The sequence below is a fragment of the Vanellus vanellus genome (genome assembly GCF_965231255.1).
Source record: "Vanellus vanellus genome assembly, chromosome: 1".
In the NCBI taxonomy this organism is placed as follows: domain Eukaryota; kingdom Metazoa; phylum Chordata; class Aves; order Charadriiformes; family Charadriidae; genus Vanellus; species Vanellus vanellus.
The window spans coordinates 191,424,894-191,444,762 of NC_138905.1; the positions used below are offsets into that span (position 1 = coordinate 191,424,894).

A 19,869-nucleotide genomic window follows, 5' to 3' on the forward strand; every position below is an offset into this window, starting at 1 on the left:
TACCTCTTTTCCCCACCCCCGAATTTTTAGCTGCTGGTGAAGCTATTAAAGGGCCACATATTATCAAAATGACACAGCATTAATTCTGGGTCTGATACATTTTAAAAGTAAAGAAATGTCAGATTGTGCAGAAGATTTTTTTATTATTCATTTTTGTCTCACCTGAACATTTCCTAGTAACTAGTTGTCCCTAAAACAAGTGTCTCATTTGTTGTAATAGTAGAAAAAGTCGGTTGGTAATTTAAAAAAAAAAAAAAAAAAAAAAAAAAAACAAACCCAAAACAATAAAAACCACCCCACCTCACCCCAAAAAAAACAGTGTCCCTGTTCGTAGATCTCAGGTTTTTACCAGTTTCATATAAACAGGAACACTATATATGTAACTTCCGAAGGAGCTGTTCTCCTCTCCCCCCCCCCTTTTTTTTTCTAGCAGGCATTTTTTCAGCTGTGCCAGTCAAACTTAGACAAAATCTTGGCTTATAACCAAAGTTAAAAGATTCAGGTTTGTCAGCTCCAAGGCTGTGATCCATTTTCTTCTAAGCTTCAACCGCTAGAGGGGGTCTAAACCTACCCTCTGTATAAATAAGGCTTATACTAGCTGGCAAAACAAGTCTTCAAGTTTATATAATTGCTATAATGTTGTGGAAACATACTTTCTAAAGGTGTCTGATTTCATAACTTTTTTTTTTTTTTAAGTGAAGCTGTTTTTAAGGGTAATTATTCAGAAATATTTATATAGTTTAACCATTTGAGTAACTTTTCTTTGCAGGTGATCTTGTGAATTAGTGTACCATCAATGATGGCAGAACATCCACCGTTACTGGATACTACTTCGATTATAAGTAGTGAAATCCCTCTTCTAACTTCCCCAATTGTTAGTGGGGATGGAGCACAACAGGTAAGGAAACTTCAGTATCTTTTTCTTCTTCCAAGTGCATCATTGACATATTGTCACTGTAAAAGATAGTAAGCCTTCATCTGGAATATTTTTGTGAAGCCTTGGTTATGCATGTGTGTTAGAGATTAAGGTGAAGGTGTAGAACTGGCGCAGAGAAGAGATTTGTAAAGACTATGAAGCAGAAAACCCGTCTTGTGAAATAATATCTTCATAGAACGATGGGGCCAAACAGCTGCCAAGCTGTCCAGCCATGCTTGAGTATTAATTTGGGAGCTGTATGTTTACATTACCACGTGACCTTGTTATTAACCTTCCCTTATGGTAGAGCTTACTGGTTCAGGCACATGTGCGAACGACTGGCCTCTAGACTGACACTTGTTTACAACTGGGTATGGTGGGACTTGCTTTTGTATGTTAGTGTCTGCCCAAATTTTTTTTTTTTTATTTTTTTTTTTTTTTTAGACAAAACCTGTCAAGGCGATAGAAAAACTTATGATTATGGTTTCAGGACACTTAGAATCATAGAATTGCTGAGGTTGGAAGGGACCTTTAAGATCATGAAGTCCAACCGTTAACCTACCCTGACACTTGAGAAAGGTCAGCTCCAGTGAGAAGAAGCATTGGCAAAAATGTATGCATTGTCCATATTTTTAACCTAGGAAGACTATTTTATGCCCCAGATAAGCACAGTTCTAGAACAGCTTCCAGTGGGAGAAAAGGAGTGAAAAATTAAGTTTTGAAGTAACTGAATGGATTGAGAGGTCACTGCCTGTGATAGCAAGAGACTGCACTTGATGATCTAGGGAAGTCCTTTGTAGTCTGCCGTTCCCATGCTTGATCTTTCTACAGAAGAAATTTTTATTTATCATAAAGAGGAATTAATTGGTTGGGTAAAAACACAGAAAAGAGCTCTAAAATAAGACTGGAGAATGGAATGCAACAGTTCATAGATAAGGTTTGGGCTGCAGTGAGATTTTTACAGAATGTAGGCGAAACTTAAATACAGAGGAAGAGATGATAAATCTTTTTTAATGAATGTATGGACAAAACATTCCAGAAAAAGGGAAAATACAGTATCCAAAGTTGCTTTCTCTTCCAGTTCTTCTTTCAAATATTGATATTTAGAAGTAGTAATCGGTAACATGCAAGAGGAAAACTGTTATTGTTTCCTTACGTGTTCTGCCTTGAAAAGTTCAATTTTAAAGCCTTGCAAACAAAAAGAATAAAGCATGCCAACATAAAGTTAAACATACCACCACTGTTTCTTTTCTTTACCCAATTGTGAATATTCTTTCTTTTTACTGTTGTTGTTTAAAAAAAAAAAAAATTATAGGTGTATCACAGAACCCTTGAGGTTGGAAGGGACCTCTGAAGATGATGCAGTCCAGCTTTCCCCACTCAAAGCAGTGTCAACTACAGCATGTCCATTTGGCTTTTGTGCATCTGCAGGGATAAAGGACTTCATAAGCTAGCTCTCCGGCAGTCTGTTCCCCAATATTCAGCCCACCCTCACAGTGAAATGATTTCTTACACTGTTTTGAAATTTCTTTTTTTCAGTTTGTGCCCATGGCCCTTTGTCTTTTCACTGGGCACTGCTGAGAAGAGTCTGGCTCAGTTTTGTTTATTTCCCCCACCTTCAGGTGTTCATGTGCACTGATAATAAGATCTCCCCTGGTACATCTCTTCTCCAGGCTGAACAGTCCCAGCTCTCTCAGCATCTCCTCACATGACAGATGCCTCAGTCCCTTCATCATCTTTGTGGTCTTTTGCTGGACTCTCTCCAGTATGTCCATGTCCTTCTTGTACTGGAGAGCCCCGGACTGGACCCAGAACCCCAGATGTGTCACCAGTGCTGGGTAGGTGGAAGGATCACTTACCCAGACCGGCTGGCAATGCTCTTCCTAAAGCAACCCAGGATGCTGTTGGCCTTTTTTGACTTGAGGGTGCCTTGCTGACTCACATTCAACTTGTTGTCTGCCAATCCTTTTCAGAAAAGTTATTTTTCAGCCAGTCAGCCCTCAGTGAGTACTGGTGCATGGGTTTATTCTTCCTCAGGTACAGGACTTCACATTTCCCTGTGTTGAACTTCATGAGATTCCTGCTGGCCCATTTCTTCTGCCTGTCAAGGTCCCTCTGGATGGCAGTGCACCTGTCTAGTGCCTCAACCACTCCTCCCAACTTTGTATCACTTGCAAACTTGATGGTGCACTCTGTCCCGTCATTCAGGTCTTTAAAGGTGACAGTAAACATAATCTGTCCCAGTAACAACCACTGAGGTAGATGACTAGTGAATGGCCTCTGACTGGACTTTGCACTGCTGATCACAAACCCCTTGAGCCACTTTTCAGTCCACTTCAGTGCCTGTGTTCAGTCTGTACCTCAGCAGTTTCTGTGTGAGGATGTTATGCAAGACAATGTCAAAAGCTTTGCTATAGTCATGATAAACAGTATCTACTGCTCTCCCCTCATTCAACAAGCTATTAATTTCATCGTAGAAGGCCATTCAGGTTTGTCAGGCATGATTTCCCCTTTGTGAATCCATACTGACTACTCCTAATCACCTTTTTCTTTAATGTGTTTGGAAATGGCTTCTAGGTAGATTTGCTTGCACATCTTCCCAGAGCTTAAGGTGATGTTGGCTGGCCTGTAGCTCCCTGGATCCTCCTCCTTGCCCTTTTTTTGAAGCTTGCAGTGACATTTCCTTTCTTCCAATCCTTGGGAACCTCCCCTAATCACCATGACCTTTCAAAGATAGTTGAGACTGAGTTACTTGTTCTGTCTTCCCCAAAAAGAAGACAGCTGTGCTGTCAAGCTTACTCCGTAATGGTGCAAAGCTTTGAGTCAGGTATGAACTTAAATGTTCTTTTGGGGATACTTTTTCATTAAAATGTTGTCTCTTTTTCTCCTGACAAGCAAGATTAAAACTGGAAAACAAGCAAAGAATTTCTTCAAAGAAATGAATTTGTGGGGGTTTCTGTTAATATTGTTAGGGGAAAAAACACCATATATGCTATAGGCGTCGTCTTTTATAAAAAAAAAAAATCAAAAAAGCTGCTTATTAAGAATACTGTCTAAAGCAGAACTGATAGTGGGAGTGTTTATTTTGAAAAAGAAAAAAGAGAATCATGTCGTGGTTTGGGCCAGACTGGCCACTGGGGCAAATGACAGATGCTCTCCCCCACCTCTCTTTTCAAGGAGAGGGGAGTAAGAGAGAAAGTTTAGTTCCTTCTAAACTCATAAGTCTCTACTTTAATGAAATATTAATAATAAAATAATAAAAAGGAAATAATGAAATATACACAAAACTGGATCAAGCTCCCAGGATGACACTCAAGTCACTGGCAGGCACGAGGAAAGTCCCAGACTGGACTCAGTGATGGATGGGAACTGGATTCCGGATCTGGATGCAGGAATGCAGGGATCAGGATCAAAGGCAGATGAACAGACAGGCTCCTCCTTGGACACCGGCCATTGAAGCAAGAGGGATGGCCCTTTGATCCATCAGCTTTTATACTGAGCTTGATGCAGATGGGATGGAATACCCTGTTGGTCAGTTTTGGGTCACTTGTCCTGTCTACTCCTCTCTGCACATGCAACCACTCGATGCTCTTCTGCTTCCAACCCTCCAGCAGGGCAAATAACAAAGTTATCTGGCCTTGTTTTTTATAGCAGTAAGTATAAGCAAAAGCCTCTCTGCATACTATCCATTGGCATAACCTACAGCTAATCAGGTCTTATCATTCTGAGAGCGAACAGTGTCTCCATAATATGCTGTTAATTTCCAAGAGTTTCAGGGAGTTCAGTAAGTTAGAAGAGACTTAGCTGCAAAGTAAAATTACTGAACAGAAAATTGGCTCTGTTTTACCTCAAACCACTTCAGAAAGCATTGGGCAGATACTCAGTCATCAACAAAGTCACTTTGCATCTTCATTTCATAATAACTAGCAGTTATACCACAATGTTGTCCACTGTTCTGTGTTCTACTATGTCTAGTGGAAGGTCCAATTTTCATTTTCTGTCCTTCCTTTGCATCTGATACGTGACTCATGAAGAATCTGCAAACGCGTTTGTTAAGTGGCAGTAAACTTTACTGGAAACCCTTTCTGCATGTGGTGATTTAAAAGTCATCACTAAGTAGAAAATACTCGGTATATCTGCAAATAGGAAATCCAGAATTGCAAGTTCTGCTTACTCTCCAAGGTTGCCCAATTAAGACACAAAGATCAAGCAGGCCATTGTTATTTATAAGGATCTTAAATTATTTGTTACGTTTGTTTTATATGGTACGCTAATTAAAGGGTGTATACTTTCAAATGAAGTGTGATGTATTCAAGTACAACACATTGTAATTCTGAGCCTTTTTCATGTTTTTTGAGAAGTATTTAACCAGAATACTAGTTCTTTTTTTTTTTCTTGTAACTTTGAAGCTAGAAGAAGTGTGAAGACTTTTGCCTTCATGATGGAGTTGCTCATTTTTCTGCAAGTCTCCTACTTGCTTAGCTACAATACGTTCTGTAGGGTTTCCAGTTTCTTTCGTAACAGAGTTGTGGTGTTGGATTGCATAATCTAGAACATAATCTGAAGGTCTGACAGAACTTAATTGTGTTCCTACAATCAAAATTCAGAGCCATTTTGTCCATGTAAATAAATGTGTATGTTCTTCTGTCTTCATAGTGTGTAGGTTGGACTGCGGCCATTCTAATTAGTTTTAGTCAGTCCTGACTGGAAAAGGTATTGAAAACCTGGTAGAAAACTCTTTATTTAAAAATTTTGTTTATATGTTGATATTTCTTATGTTAGACTAGTTAGCTGTATCCTAAACTTGCAAGTTTTTGTTCAGCTGTAAAACATCTGAGGATTTTTTTTTTTAATCAGTTCCCCCCCTCCTTGCATCTTACCAGAATTAACTATTACAGTTGTTGTGACTTATGTTGTATATACTGCATAGCTGAGTTACCAAATGGATATAGACCATTCAGTACTTTTCTGGAACAGTTTGTGTCTTCAAGATAATCTGTTTCAAATACTTGAAGTTCTGCTAGCGGTTTAAATATGAAAAAGTAGTACAAATATTTGAACATGGTAAGATGAAAGGTCATGTGCTTCAAATAGTGGAAGTGTCTGATCAGATTAAAACTGTAGTTTTCCACCATGTTTTAAAACAAAACAATCCACAAAGTTAGAGGAATGTGTGTGTTCAGACAGAAAACGTGGGGAGCTTAAACTGTGTGGATGTTCATATGCTACTCAGTGCTGCAGTGGGAGACTATCTCATTCTGCATCCCACAGCAAGGGGCTATTGTTAGCTTCATAGGACAAACCCAGGGAAAATAAAAAGCAAAGACCAAGCCTATTAGCTGCTCCCTCTCTAAGCACAGAAGTACTGCTTTTGCACCTTCTCATCACTGTGTTCAATGTGAGTGGGTAATGTACTTATATCTTGGTGGTGAGTAAGGTTGTGGACGAAGTATGGAGAAGATCCATAGGAGTTGATAGAAACTAGGTGACACTGAGAAAACATGGTACGAGGACAGAAGCGCTTGAGGATTTTTCATGTAAGGGTAACTACTGCAGTGAGGCTTTACTGATTACTGCTGAGTCTGGACAGGAAGGATGTGTTTGATTACGTGAGTCCTGATTTGGTAGGGGGAGGTGAATTCATGATTGAGAGGAAAATGAGACAGGAGTTCAAACTACTTTCTTTAGGAGACACTTTGTTCTCCTGATATTAGACTGATGTTAAATTGTTTTGGAAAGTTTCTACAGCACCCAGTGCTGTTCCAAGACAAATCAGTAAATTGCTGACAAAAGCTTGCAGCAAGCCTGGAGTTCTGGACCCTCTCTGCACCTTCCCACTAAAGCTAACAGTTGCGGAGTGAGACATCCCTATATAACCTAGGTGTCCTTTATTGCCAGAAAGGTAGGTAGCACTCCCAAAGTAGCCCAGTACCTGTTAAGCATTTCCATTTTGGGGGGGAATGGAACACAGTGTTTGACCTTCAGTCAGCTTTATTTCTCAGCCAGGTATAGTTATAAAGTAATACTTCTGGCTTGGCAAGCTGGTTGCTTGTCCTCCAAGCTTTATTCAGAAGCTTAGATGCTTAGTGGGTTTTCCAAAAATCCCACTCTGTGTGTGTATATATGTAGTGTGTGTGTGTGTATACATGTAATATGTTGTCTGTGTGTGTATGTATATATATTGTGTGTGAATTTAAGTGCAGATTCTTTGAACTGAAATAGATATTTAGCATCAAATCTACAAGTTAGTAAATCTAAAACCAATTTCTTTTTTAAATATTCAAACCTCTGATCTTAAAGTTATTAACTTATCATTGGAGGAAGTCTTCAGCAGAGTGATAGATGGCTAAAAACCCAAATGAAGTAATTCTGAGAATCCCCTTTATTGGCTTTCAGATTGTTTATGTACGTGGAGTCACAGCAGAAATACAATGGTGAAGATGTAAACTAGATTACTAAATGCTCTTCCTCAGTTTTAGTTCTGATACTTCTGTTTCTGAAAAGCATATGGTACACTATCAAGTTCCAGCTTGCTTTGTTTTTGCCTTGGTGCTGAAAATCAAGCCTAGAACTGCATATGTTTCATGATCTTTTCCTCTACAAGAAAAAAAAATCCATTTTACAATTTGCTTAACAACATATACTGTTATAAGTGTTCTCAGTGCTTCCCATATTGTGCTGCTTTCCTTTCCTTTATCTGTGTTTTGATTTTACGGAGTACAGAGTGCATGCGTGGCTGCTTATGTCTTTTTTTTGTTTTGTTTTGTGGTTTTGGGTTTGTTTGTTTGTTGTTTTTTTTTTTTTTAACTTTGGCTCTGTTGAATTAGCAGATGCATCTAACTCTTCATTTTGGATATTCATTAAAGTTTGTTTTAGTCGACAGTTATTCTTCCATCCTTCAGTGACTTCATAGCATTGAAGCGCACCAGAATTGTGTTCATTGGAGCCGTTGGAACTCTTCTGCATGTAATGCTGCAGCACTAGCTTACAGAAGCTGATTATCAAGCTGTATTTTTTCCAGGATTGATTAGTACTTTTCTGTAGCAACCATCACTGGAAAATACATAATCAAACTTCTATATAACATTCTGTATAAAAAAAGATCTTTTATAGAGAAGTTTATGAAAAATCATACCCATTAACCAGTTAAAAAACAGCACCACAAAAAAAAAAGCTATGAGGATGTGGGTTTTGATGCCTCAAGGTTATTAGGTCCTTTCTGTATCTGAGTTAATCATACTTTTTGGTCAGGAAGAGTGAAGTTTTGTCTTGGTTAAGTGTAAATTTTTTTTTGCCTGTGAAATCAGAATTTTCTCTAATGTATTTAAACTAGATCCTTGATTACAGATGCCTTGAAAACTTGCTTTAAGCTTCCTAGAAGCAGCCATCATCCTCAGCAGAAAGTGAGGATTCAAAATTTTTTGGTATATAGTTATGTATGAATACTATACGGCTTTACATTAGTAGAAAGCAGCATCAGATTTATTGCACAACTCATACTAGCATCCAAATATATTTATTTTAATATTTGCTGTCTGAAAATAAATGTAGAAACAAGAGCGAAGGCTGTGTAGTTCATAGCATTTCCTGCTTGTATTCAGTATGAAAATTCATGGAATGAAGTATCCTTAAAACCTCTCTGAGTAATCTTCCTCTTTCTCTCTAAAATGTCTGTTTCATTTGCCTGGTATGACTCCTAGATTAATTTTGGTCTCTGATACAGTAGATTCCTCCCAATGTACTTGAGACATGATTTCCCCAGTTGAATGAATCTCTTCAGAAACTGACATTTGGGATAATTGGATAACATATGAAAATCGGATTTAAAGTCAGTTAGTCACTGTAGGTTGCTAATATAGTCAATGGGAAGAAATAAGCATTCCCGGAAGATGGTATCTTTCATGTTTTAAGAAGGTGACTAAAAATCTGTACGTTTTGGGATTTGTTGGGGTTGTTTTGTTGTTTTTTTTAACAAGGTGAGGAGGTGGAAACTGCCTGGAGCTGTTAGCACTGAGATAGCCCAGTTGCTCTGCAGTCTGTTGTGAGTGGGCCCTGTTCCTAAGTCTGCACGCTCCTCTCTTAGTAAGGTTTGGAAGGGTACAGTTATGTCCAAGTAGCGTCCTGGACACAGGCATGTTCCTTGGTCCCCTTCTCTGTACTGTGGGACACTTAATGCTGAATAAGCCAGGACCTGACTGCCAGAGTCCAAGACCTACGACATCAACCTTATTGCTTACATATGTTTACTCAGAAGACAGCTATTGTAATCTCTGCAAGTTTTGACAAAAAATGTAACTGCTTTGCAAAGTCATATTTTAACTACACAAACCCCACTCTTAAAATATGTGAGAATTGAACACTTTGCAAACAAGTAATCTGAAGTACATTCCCTGCTAGCTGAAGCCTGTTGTTTGTCCCCTGGTGATTGAGAGGTTTCTTTATAACTGGGCAAAGTCCATCTAACCCTCTGCCTATTACAGAATTACACACTTTATAGAGTGGCCAGAACGACATTCTCCAGGAAGAGATAGACTTAGGTTTACACACATAACAAAAATGGCCCTTGACTCTAATTTTTCTCCCTTTCTTTTTGGAAGTAGAGGAGAAAATATGTGAGAGAGGCTTGGGGTTGTAGAGATTTCTCCCACCAAGCCCTGGGTCCAGTACTGATGAGCCTTCCCAACCTGATCAAATTGAGGACATAGCCTTTAATTTCCTCTCTTCCAGCTCAGGTTTGTGTTGTCACACAGTGTTTTGGTATATAGTGATACCCAGATTTACACAAAGCTGGGCGTATAGGGAACTTTATCATGGGGAACAAGACTACTTTAGAAGTGCTATTGAAACCCCTAGCATTCTAATGTTTGGTTTTTGGTTGTTTTTTTTTTTTTTTTTAATTAAATGCTATTTTGAATTACTGGAGAAGTTCTTTGCCACTTCGTTTTGTGCTCTAATTTAAAGTAGAAATGTTAGAGACACATCCATCAGTCTTAAATATTGCGGGCCTTTAACCAAAACCAAACAGGAATCTGAGCTGTTCTAGATTCTTCAGAAACTAAATGTCCGAATTCAGTTTCTGCTTGCCTAATTTTTCTCTTAATTGTGCATTGAAGGAAGGGGATAGCTTTTAAAGGATACTTATCACAAATTTTGATTTGAGTTGTTCAGCAGAGTTCCTTAAAAATGAGGTGGTACCTTTTCCTCCCACCTATCACTTCAGCCCCTGAAACAGCCGTGTAAATTACAGAATACTGCACAGCCGCAGTGAGCTCAGCTGCTCTATGCTTGGTGAAGATCTCCACCAGTAACCTGCTGTTCTTGGTGCTTAGTGGTTGTAGGGGAGAGAAATAGTGTTTGTCTTGCTCGCGGGGTCCTCTTTTTGTACTTCAGAAGGGTGAAGGAAGTAGGGACGAGCCCAAAAGGCTCTGCCTCAGCCTACAGAGGAACATAAAGTTACAAAGTTGTAGCCTTATGACCTTTCTGAAATAATGTGTTCAACTGTTAGGCCAAAGGTTGATTATGACCACTTTATAATGTTGTATGTTGTTTCTTGGTGAATGCCTAACTGGTTGCACACACTTTCAGACATGTCCAGATATTACTGACAAAGAAATTCTTCTAAGTGCCATTGACTTGCGTTGTCATTAGCAAATCTGTTAACTGTCCACATCACTTTGTTCATCTTGGATAGCTTTCACAATGCTTGTAAGAATATTTTTTTGGTTTAATCGCTAGGTAGAAAGGAAAATACTAGCAAAACTCTCTAACAATGGCACAACTGTTTGGCTTTTTCATGTGTGTGCTAACCAGCAAACTAATTCTTCCCCTCTTCTCAGCGTTAAGATCTTCACAACAGATTTGGAGACTGGAAGTAGGCAGTCTTTGGAAGTTTTTGGTTTTGTTTTGTTGTTTTTTTTTTTTTTTTTTTGCATAGGGAAACACCAAATAATACTCATTCACCACAAAGTATTTTACATGGCAACTACTGGTACAGCTTACAGCAAAAGCGTGGGAATTGCAAAGAACATATAGTTGAAGTACAGCTGAAAAGTGTCTTCAGTTTTGATGCTCAATTGAAATAATTGCAAGGGTGGTTAGATTCCACAAGGGTTGTGAAGAAGACAGGATTGTTACAGGAAATGAAGGTTTTTATTTATTTTAAATACAATATCTAAAAACCTGTTGTGAATCAAATCAAAAATCTTCAAAGTGCCTGGCTTTCTTTGAAGAGTGCCACATGTAACGTTTTACAGCACTTTTAGATATTTTATTTTTTAGAAATAAGTGTTTTGATTCTCAACATTTAATAGCATCTTAAGCAGCTGGGGGTTTGGTGTTTTGTTTTGTTTTTTTTTAATTGTAACTTTCACTTCACACAATCTTTAAATTACTTCGTTTTCCAAAATTATATTGGCAGTATTCTGCCTCTCAGTGCATCTAGATACAACTCTAATGAAAGTTTACTCCCTGATTCAGTTTCGGACTGTTGCAGATGCATGGATTGCTCAGGGGGAGTGCTTACTGAGGGGGCTGGCCCCTGCAAAGTAGCTGAAAGCTTAGCCCTTGCTGCCATTTTGCTGTGCAGTACAAGCTGTGTCTCTTGCCCAGTTTTGCTTAGCTGAAGTCCTGGGGATTTCAAACAACAAATCATCATGAAATGAGAGTCTTCCAGTTTTTATTTATACAATTTGTTCTGTCTAACCACTGGCCAGGACCCGATGCCTCAGAAAGTTCCAGAGTTCAGTGACTGTCCCTAACACTGCTTCCTTCTAATTCCCTGTTAACTAGGATTAGCTTAAAACTTTGAAGCACAAATGTATGTCTCTTGCATTATCCAGATTCTTAACACTTCTGTTACCCTTATGTTTATACTCTTACTGATTTAAAGATACAATAGTGGGATTATTTTAAGTAGCAAATTTTCTGTGCACTATCTGCTAACCACAGACTGTGTCAATGCTAATGAAACAGATTGGGTTTGCTGTAAATGAGACAAATAGAACTTTGCTTAGCCAAGCTGTGAGAACTGAGAATGCAAAAGAAAAAAGACAAAGCAGAAACAAGCAGATAAAAATTTTAAATATTTCTCAATAATAAAGAATGAGACAAACACACTTACGGGAAGTAAACTGATTGACACTGTTAAATGTGGGCACTAACAAGTCTTGAACATTTATCAGTGACATTAGATGTGGATTTTAACATTTATCTTTTACTGGTTCTTCTCAGAAAACTATATTTTTACAAAACAAGGCTCCAAACCATCTCCCCCCTCCCCCCCCCCCAAAGATCAGCTTGCTTTCTACTGATCATCTTTCACGTGAAGAGAAGGGGAGGAAACATGAGTACAGTATGAATTTTAAAAAACTTTTCATAAATAAAAATAATTTACCTGCTAAATTAAAAACATCACCAATTCTCACATCTTTCCAACCTGCCTTTCTACAAAAAGCAGTGAAATACGTAGTTTTTGAATGTCAGTGCCACTGAACAGTCTAGTCATCTTTCCAACATCGGTGTTTCCAGTTGCTTCTAGGGACATTCTGTTGTCTTAGTGCATTCAGTGGCGCTGACAGTATCTTGTAGCAGTGGTTAAAGATGAAATGTTTGCTGATTTTTATTATGTCAGCTGCCTTTTAGAAAAATGATGCAGAGTTGCTTGCTCTCTTCTGAAAAATATACATAGGCCTTAAGAGCATGTCACTGAAAAGATAGGTTCTCTCTCACTTCCTTCAGGACATGCTGCTACTACTTGTCTAACCTGAAATAGTTTGGATTGTGTTTATTTTTTCAAAATCATAAACGTGTAAGTTGTTACTGCAACGTATTATGTAACACTTAGTTAATTCTGCATGGATTTTGTCCCTAGTCCTGAAAACAAAGATTTGTTAATGACCTTTACTACCCAGACCTTTTCTGTTCTTCAGTAGGAAAGTATTAATCTCCACACATGGAGCAGTTAGATCCCTCTAGATTATCAGTTAGTATTAGCACATGCTAGGGTAGAGAATTTTGTAGTTGTGGAAAACCTGTATATTGGAATTTGCTCAAATACATTTGGGGGGAAAATAGAAGATTTTAGAACTTTGAGTGTTGCATTGTGTTACTTGGACAAAGATCAATGTCCATAGGATGCTTACAAAAAAAGACAAGAAGCCTGTTTTCTTCTATCATTCATATTAAAAAAAAAAAAAAAAAAAAAAAAAAAAAAAAAAACCAAAAAAAACCACAGAAGATAATTTAAGACAAAAAATTCTAACATTACTTTTCCTTAAAGATACTATGGAAATGTTGTGTGTTTAGCCTGCTATGAATTGGCATTGTATTGTGCAGAGCTCAACCTAAACTTTTCAGAACTCTTTATTGATTACTAGCCAATATAAGTGGGGAGGGAGGAAGTCGTTAGGAAGTCTGAAGGAAGACAGAGTACAAAAACCTTATGAAAGTTGGCTTTAAGAAAGAATCAGCTAGAAGTACCATTCTTCACAACCATGAAATACTTAAATTGTTTTAAATTGCCAAAGGCTTACGACACTGTTTTAATTTAGCTTTTATTACTGATGTGTCAGCTGTTCCTTTTTAATAGTCTTATGCTGCCTGTAGTACCCGTTACATAGATCTTTTGCATTTTTCCATTTAATCTGTTTTCTAAATGTTAGTGGGTTTGATTGTGGAAAAGAGTAGTTTGTAACCTCGTTAGCATCATTATGATATGAACAGCAGATTTTGAACACGGAATCAATGAAAAACTACTTGTGCCACATTTGTAACTGACATTACCTTAGCTGGACCACAGATGTGATTCCATCTGGCAATTCCTGTGCTGCTAATAAATAACAACACTCAAGTCTTGCAGTGCTCTTTGATCAGTAGCTTTTAGGGACATACAAATGCTGTTGTACTAGTCCCACAAACAGGGAAACTCTGGCATAGGTGAGGTGACAAACCTACAAATTACAGTAAGTCCATGTCGAAGCCGCAACAGAGTTATCATCTTGAGTCTGTGTCCAGTCTTCCCTGTTCACTGGACCACACTGTGGAGCCAACGTAGATATAATGGTTTTCCTTGTAACAAAAGACTGTACATAGATGGAAAACCATCTGCTTTGAAAACTCAGTGTTTTCAATAATAAAATGATACTGGGTATGAATAAGTGATACCTTGAGCCTAGAAAGCTTTTACTTGATAAAGAATTTCCTGCTGATCAAACATTAGGAATATGAATTTATATTAAAATAGTGGAAAGTTACTTTTTTTGTTATAAGTAGGCTGTAGGTTTGAGTCCATTTATATAAGTGTGTATGTGTGTGTACACTTGCTTATAACCTTTGAAGATATTACTGTCCAAGTAATTTTTCTATTTTTTTTTTTTAATTCCTCAGGCAACATTTAATAGGTAATCTCATGTTGTCACATTCCAGATACCAAGTTGTTACAAAGCAGTTTCATGTATCTTGTCTTCTTGGGTTGGGACTTATACCAGAGTGATGCATATGTGGTGTTTGAAGTAACTTCTCACAAGAAGGGAGGGATGCGGATTTTTGCCCTCCATAGCCGTCTTTTTCCACAGGTGAGGGTGTGCCAGTTGTTGGATGTTTTCAGTTCAGCTCTTTAGTGGAGATTAATAAAGGGAAACCATCTTTGTCAGCCATCTAAAATGTCTTAAATATTAATATCTAATAAGAAGTATTTCTGGTTATAGTATTATTTAGGGCAGACGTGTAAATTATAAAGCAAAATTGGGAAACACTTCTTTTCTTTTCATGCTACTAAATGTACCTAATAAAGGCACATTATAGAGTAACACAGTATTTAAGAAAAAGTGCAGTAGAATCCAGTTGATTATTCCTTTGCTGTATCTTTTTATCTTTTTATTCTCTTATAAAGTGTTGGGGTTTTTTTTCCTCCCTTCTTTCTGGCTTATTTGCAGACTGAAGTAATGAGCTGCATCATAGATTCGAGTATAATGTCAGAAGTTGGTTCTTTCCGAGCTAGTATATCCTATCTGGGAATTGGGAAGCTAAATTAAAAATGCAGTTATAAAAAGGCATATATTTGGAAGCTTTGTTCTCTTAAACCCGAACCTTCTGTTGACTGACGTTAGATGATCCAGAAGCAGATGCTGCAGCAGCTATTTGTTGATTTAGTTGCTATGGTGACATGATACATTCGTGTACAGCAGGAAGCTCACTGTACGTTGGCTAATTTGATAGGAAGGAAGGCTTGAGGTAGGTATTGCTGACTATATTGTTAATTGATCCTACCTTTCACATCCTGCCTCCACATGCTTTGTGGATGCACAGCTCTAGAGGAAGGTAAAGGGAGATACTCCGGCGTGGTGTTTAGGTTAAGGTGCCCTGTTAAAAGAAGGGGGAGGCAGCGCTCAGCACATCGCCGAAGATTACCTCAGTATTAAGTGAATGGAACAGATTGGAGCAGCTGGAGTGTGGTGCCTGTTGAATCTTCCTTCATCCTTTGTCACTGTGGTAGCACCAGTTGAATGAGAGAAATAAAAGGATGCGAGCAACAGTAAGTCAAAGTGCTAAGGGGTTTGAAATGGGTTACGAGATAAAGCATGTCACTAATTAACATCTTGATTGGAGCTATTAGTGGAGAAAAATGTGATTGTTCTGAATATGTGCCCTAATGACAGAGCATAAATGTGGCTCTGCTTGGAAGTTGTGTTGTACTATATTCACCCTTTTCCAGAAATACACTGTTTTTTAATCTTGTAGCAGACAGACTGTTAAAGATACAGTATATATCTTACAAAGGGGTTGGCTGTAACCAATTCTTAACAGGATTAGTTGAGTGTTTTAAAAATTTTTGAAGTCAGAATAACCAAAAGCATTAGCTACAGTGTTTTCCTAAATTTGTTAAATGTTCAAAAACTAAATTATATTTGTCCTTTTGGCTAAAAATATTTCTCATCAGTATTCCTGAGCTAATTTCAGTTGCAATATTTTCAGACAAACCACTGCTGTCTTTTTTATATTACTAGTGCATTTAGAAATATGGTTTCGGTAAAGTCTTTCCCTTATTTGTGATTTTTGCTGACAGTCATTTGCTACGGACTCAGCACCTATAACCATAAAATGCTAAATATAGATGTTTTCAAGTTAAGAAGAAACAAAACAAAACAAAACAAAAAAAACCAACCACGGTCCTGATGCTCTCATCTCTTTCCTATTAAAACATCTTGGAAAAGAATATTTTTTCTGCGAGTGTAGAAATGAATTGTGATTTGATTCTCTTTGAATTACGGTTTCAAAGGTCCAGGGAAATATTTTGGAACACTTTACCCTCTTGGCTTCTAGGAAGTTTGTTTGGAGGACAAAACCAAAACACCCTACAACCCCCAAAACCACACATATGCCCCAAAACTACTCCAGAATGAGAGAAAAATAAAACTGTGCTTTTCAGTAGTACTGGTTTGCTCTAATTTGTAATCTCTCTTGTTGTACTGGAGCAGTCTCTTACATTATTTCATTTAAGTACATTTTAACCACAGTTATAATATAATGTACTCTTATTTCTTCATATTATATATTATTTTAGCAATTAATAAAATTAATGTAATATATCCTAGGTTTTTGACCCCACTTTCTCCTTGCCTTCTTACTTCTCCACATTTTTCAGTATTTTAATATGTGTACCAGACTATGAATTGACTTTGCTAAAAGATTGCAATTTTTTTGTTATAATATATTTAGTGGCAGATCAATTGGCATTCTTGTTACATATGTTCAGAGGCTTTTATCTTGGTTGCAAAATTTGTCCCAGGTTTCACTCATTCTGGAAAAATATGTAAATTCACGAAGCGTAACTAACTTCTTTTAGAGGAAGATATCAAGTAACTCATTCAGTTCCTTTCCCCTTCGGTGGGAGGTGGGGGGTGGCTAGGGAGAGGGAAGGATTCCAAATATCCCTTTACACAGAAATTCAATCCGGTTCCTTTGGTTTTCTTGCCTTTGTGGTGGTAGACAGTGCTAGCCTGTGGAGAGAGCGGAGTGCCAGTTCTCACATGGGCTTATGCTGCAACTTCACACATGACACAAAGTATTTAATGTAGTTTGGTTTCTTTAGCTTCAGTCAGGATTAAAAAATGTAACCTTTTACTTTTCCTCTTCAGAAGGCTGATAGTCCTTGATACTATACTGATGGATGTGTTTAAGAGCTAAGATATTTTGGAGAGACAGAGGGACCTTGATGTCTGTAGATTTTTCTTTAATGCAAATACAAAAATACTTCTCTCGTATCCCAGTAACTCTGAATTGATATCTACTGATATCATGAAATCTATTGCTGTTTGTGTTGGCTTTAGAAGAGTTAGAAACTGCATTTCAGTCAGTCTGGTCCTTTTAGAAATACAGGTATTATTTGAACTGCAGCTTTAAATGTATGATACTTGGATATCCTTACATGGTAAGGATAAACTAAACTCTCTTCCATAAACCTTATTCAAAACTGATCTTCAAAAATTTCCCCAAATTAGATAGGTCTTCATACCGTTATGGAGCAGGGTGGAGGAAGTTAGCAACTGTTTTAATTCTGGATTTATTTTGGTTTGTGCATGTGTGAAAGATCATCCAGTATAGGTCTAGACATAATCATTTGCCTGGGTGGGTTTTTTTTTTTACTTCAGACTAAATTTAATCTTCTAGAATCTTAATAAATTTTAAATATTTTCTCTGTATGTATGATATATTAGTTAATATTTTTGCATAGGTAGTTTTTCCAAAGAAAATCTCTTTTACCTTACAGATCCACTGCATATATGTATTTGATAGAAGTGGCAAAATATTCACATATTTGTGTGTATTTGGGGAGGGAGCCTTGTTCTTTAGCCTCTGAGTTTTATTCAGAGTGCTGCTTTTGCACATGAGTAATGGTAAGTGAAATAAGAAAAATTTGTCAAACTTGCTATGAGACATTTTTTATTGTTAGTTTTCTAGAGCTCATTGACTTATTTCAGGATTTACTTAGTGCCTTTTTTCCCTCCGTCGGGACAGAAATATTTTGGACTTCTAATTGTATTTACAGTTTCTGCTATGGAAAGATGTTGCCTTAAAACAGTGAAGTAGCATGCTTGTTGATTAGTCCTAAACTTTTTTTTTGTTTTCCTGCTCTGCCAGTCTTTCACCTGATCTAGGGCCCTTATCAGGATGAATCCAATTTGGTATTGGTTTGGTACTTCACAATAATGTTTGTAGATTTTATTTTGGTCTTACTTACTAACCAGCTGATGGAGAACAGTCATTAATTGTGCAAGCCTATTTATAGTTTATCATTATTTTTTTGTTTGACTGAGAGCTTTGGGAAGACTTTTCCCTGTATGTTGTAAAATAAATATGCATCTGTGATGCCACAAGTTTGATGCTGTCTTTCCTGTCACCTAGCTGAAATTATCTTGAAACCTGGCAATCTGCTAATGCATCACTCCTGTTAGTAGGATGGAAGTGGAAGTAGAGGTGCTTGTAGAAGTGTGGATCATACTGACAGAAGGAGGGGTCGTTGGTAATTGTTATTTCAGTGTAATTAATGGGCTTTTTGGCCTTAATTAGTATGCAAACGAACATATTCAAAGCAGGATTAGCTAGCTCTGTATTTTAAATTCCGTTCTGTCCCTCACTGTGCTCCAGTGGAGAAATACTTTAAACTCCATATTTATCTGGCACAAGCAAAATGTTAGGCTGCTTAAGAAAGTATTCTGTATCCATAAAGGGGATTAGTTAAATATAAATCAGCTGTGTTTGTATTTTTGCCATTCTGCCTTTAAGAGATGTTGCTGTGACCGTATTGGTGGGGCAAAGTACCTCTAAGAATATTATTTTGTCTTCTGCAGCTTCTGCTTCATGCTGATAAAAGTTACTTCTAGACCTTTCTGGAGATGAGTGTTAACATTTGGACTTAAGTTTTCCCTTTTTTGGAGCAGGCCTCTCAGTCAAGGTGGCTGCAGCTCTGTCTTGCATACATTTCCCTTCCACTCTGTTGTTTGTATCCTTAGTCTTATAATTTTTCTTTTCTGACTCCAGCCATTATTATCAAACTTCGTTTCTTCAGTGTTAGAAATAAGCTATAAGACTTGAAAAAACATTCAGCTCCTTTCCTGGTTGAGTCTACAGAAACATCGTGTAGTTTCTCTTGCAGATAGTTAAGAGTTTACTGAATAGAAATAAGAAACATTGAGCATTCTCCTCTTTGAACGTTCATACTGCCTTTACTCTGATTTGCACTTTCTGATTTTACAGACTGATGTAGTAAAGCTAAATCATATACAAGATCTTCAGATGAAATTATTGTGAAGTTATTGTATCTATTGATCGTGGTATGTCCAAGTCAATGTTGCATGTCTCTGTAGGATGTGTTCATACTACTTGAGCTAAATTATATTTTAATTTGGAATTCTTCGGGGAGAAAAATATTATTAAATAGTTTTATATAGAATTGTTGTATTTTAAGAATGTATTTATCACATAAGACCAGCTCAAATTATAATCAAGGTGAAGAATAGATTTTCAAAGCTAATTAAGAGGGTGTCCCTTAAGTAGTCATTCAGAAAGGCAAAAACATTATGATGTTTTTTGAAGCTACTCTTGGGCAGTGTTCATGTATTAGCAATTTAAGTGTGCTCAAGCATGTTCCTAGAGACTGAGGCTAAGTGTCATGGAACAAGTCTGCACTAGCAAACTATCTTTTCCTCCAGAAAGAGTCTCTGTGTGCAGACTGCCTGCCAAGAGTGGTCTCCGGAATAGTTTCCAGTATTGTCTGGGAGAAGACTGCTCGTTGGCATCAGCCCGTGCCATGCTCAGGACTACTGTAACATTGTTTATCATCCCAGGTGATGTTTCTGAGCTCTGCTTGCTTTGCTAATACAGATGTGGTTTTAGGTACCACTGTCATGATCAAGGCAATGAAGCAGTTCTCCTAGGAGAAATTAGAAACATTAGGA

General features: G+C 37.5%; 1 protein-coding gene across 1 annotated transcript in view; it reads left to right on the forward strand.

Annotated features, from left to right (window-relative positions):
• Nucleotides 1–19,869, forward strand: part of FNDC3A (fibronectin type III domain containing 3A) — a 123,553-nt gene that overhangs the window by 17,458 nt on the left and 86,226 nt on the right. The window contains exon 2 of the mRNA XM_082481638.1: nt 770–898. Coding sequence (XP_082337764.1) covers nt 797–898 — 102 coding nt within the window. The 5' untranslated portion in view covers nt 770–796. The remainder of the gene's footprint in view (nt 1–769; nt 899–19,869) is intronic.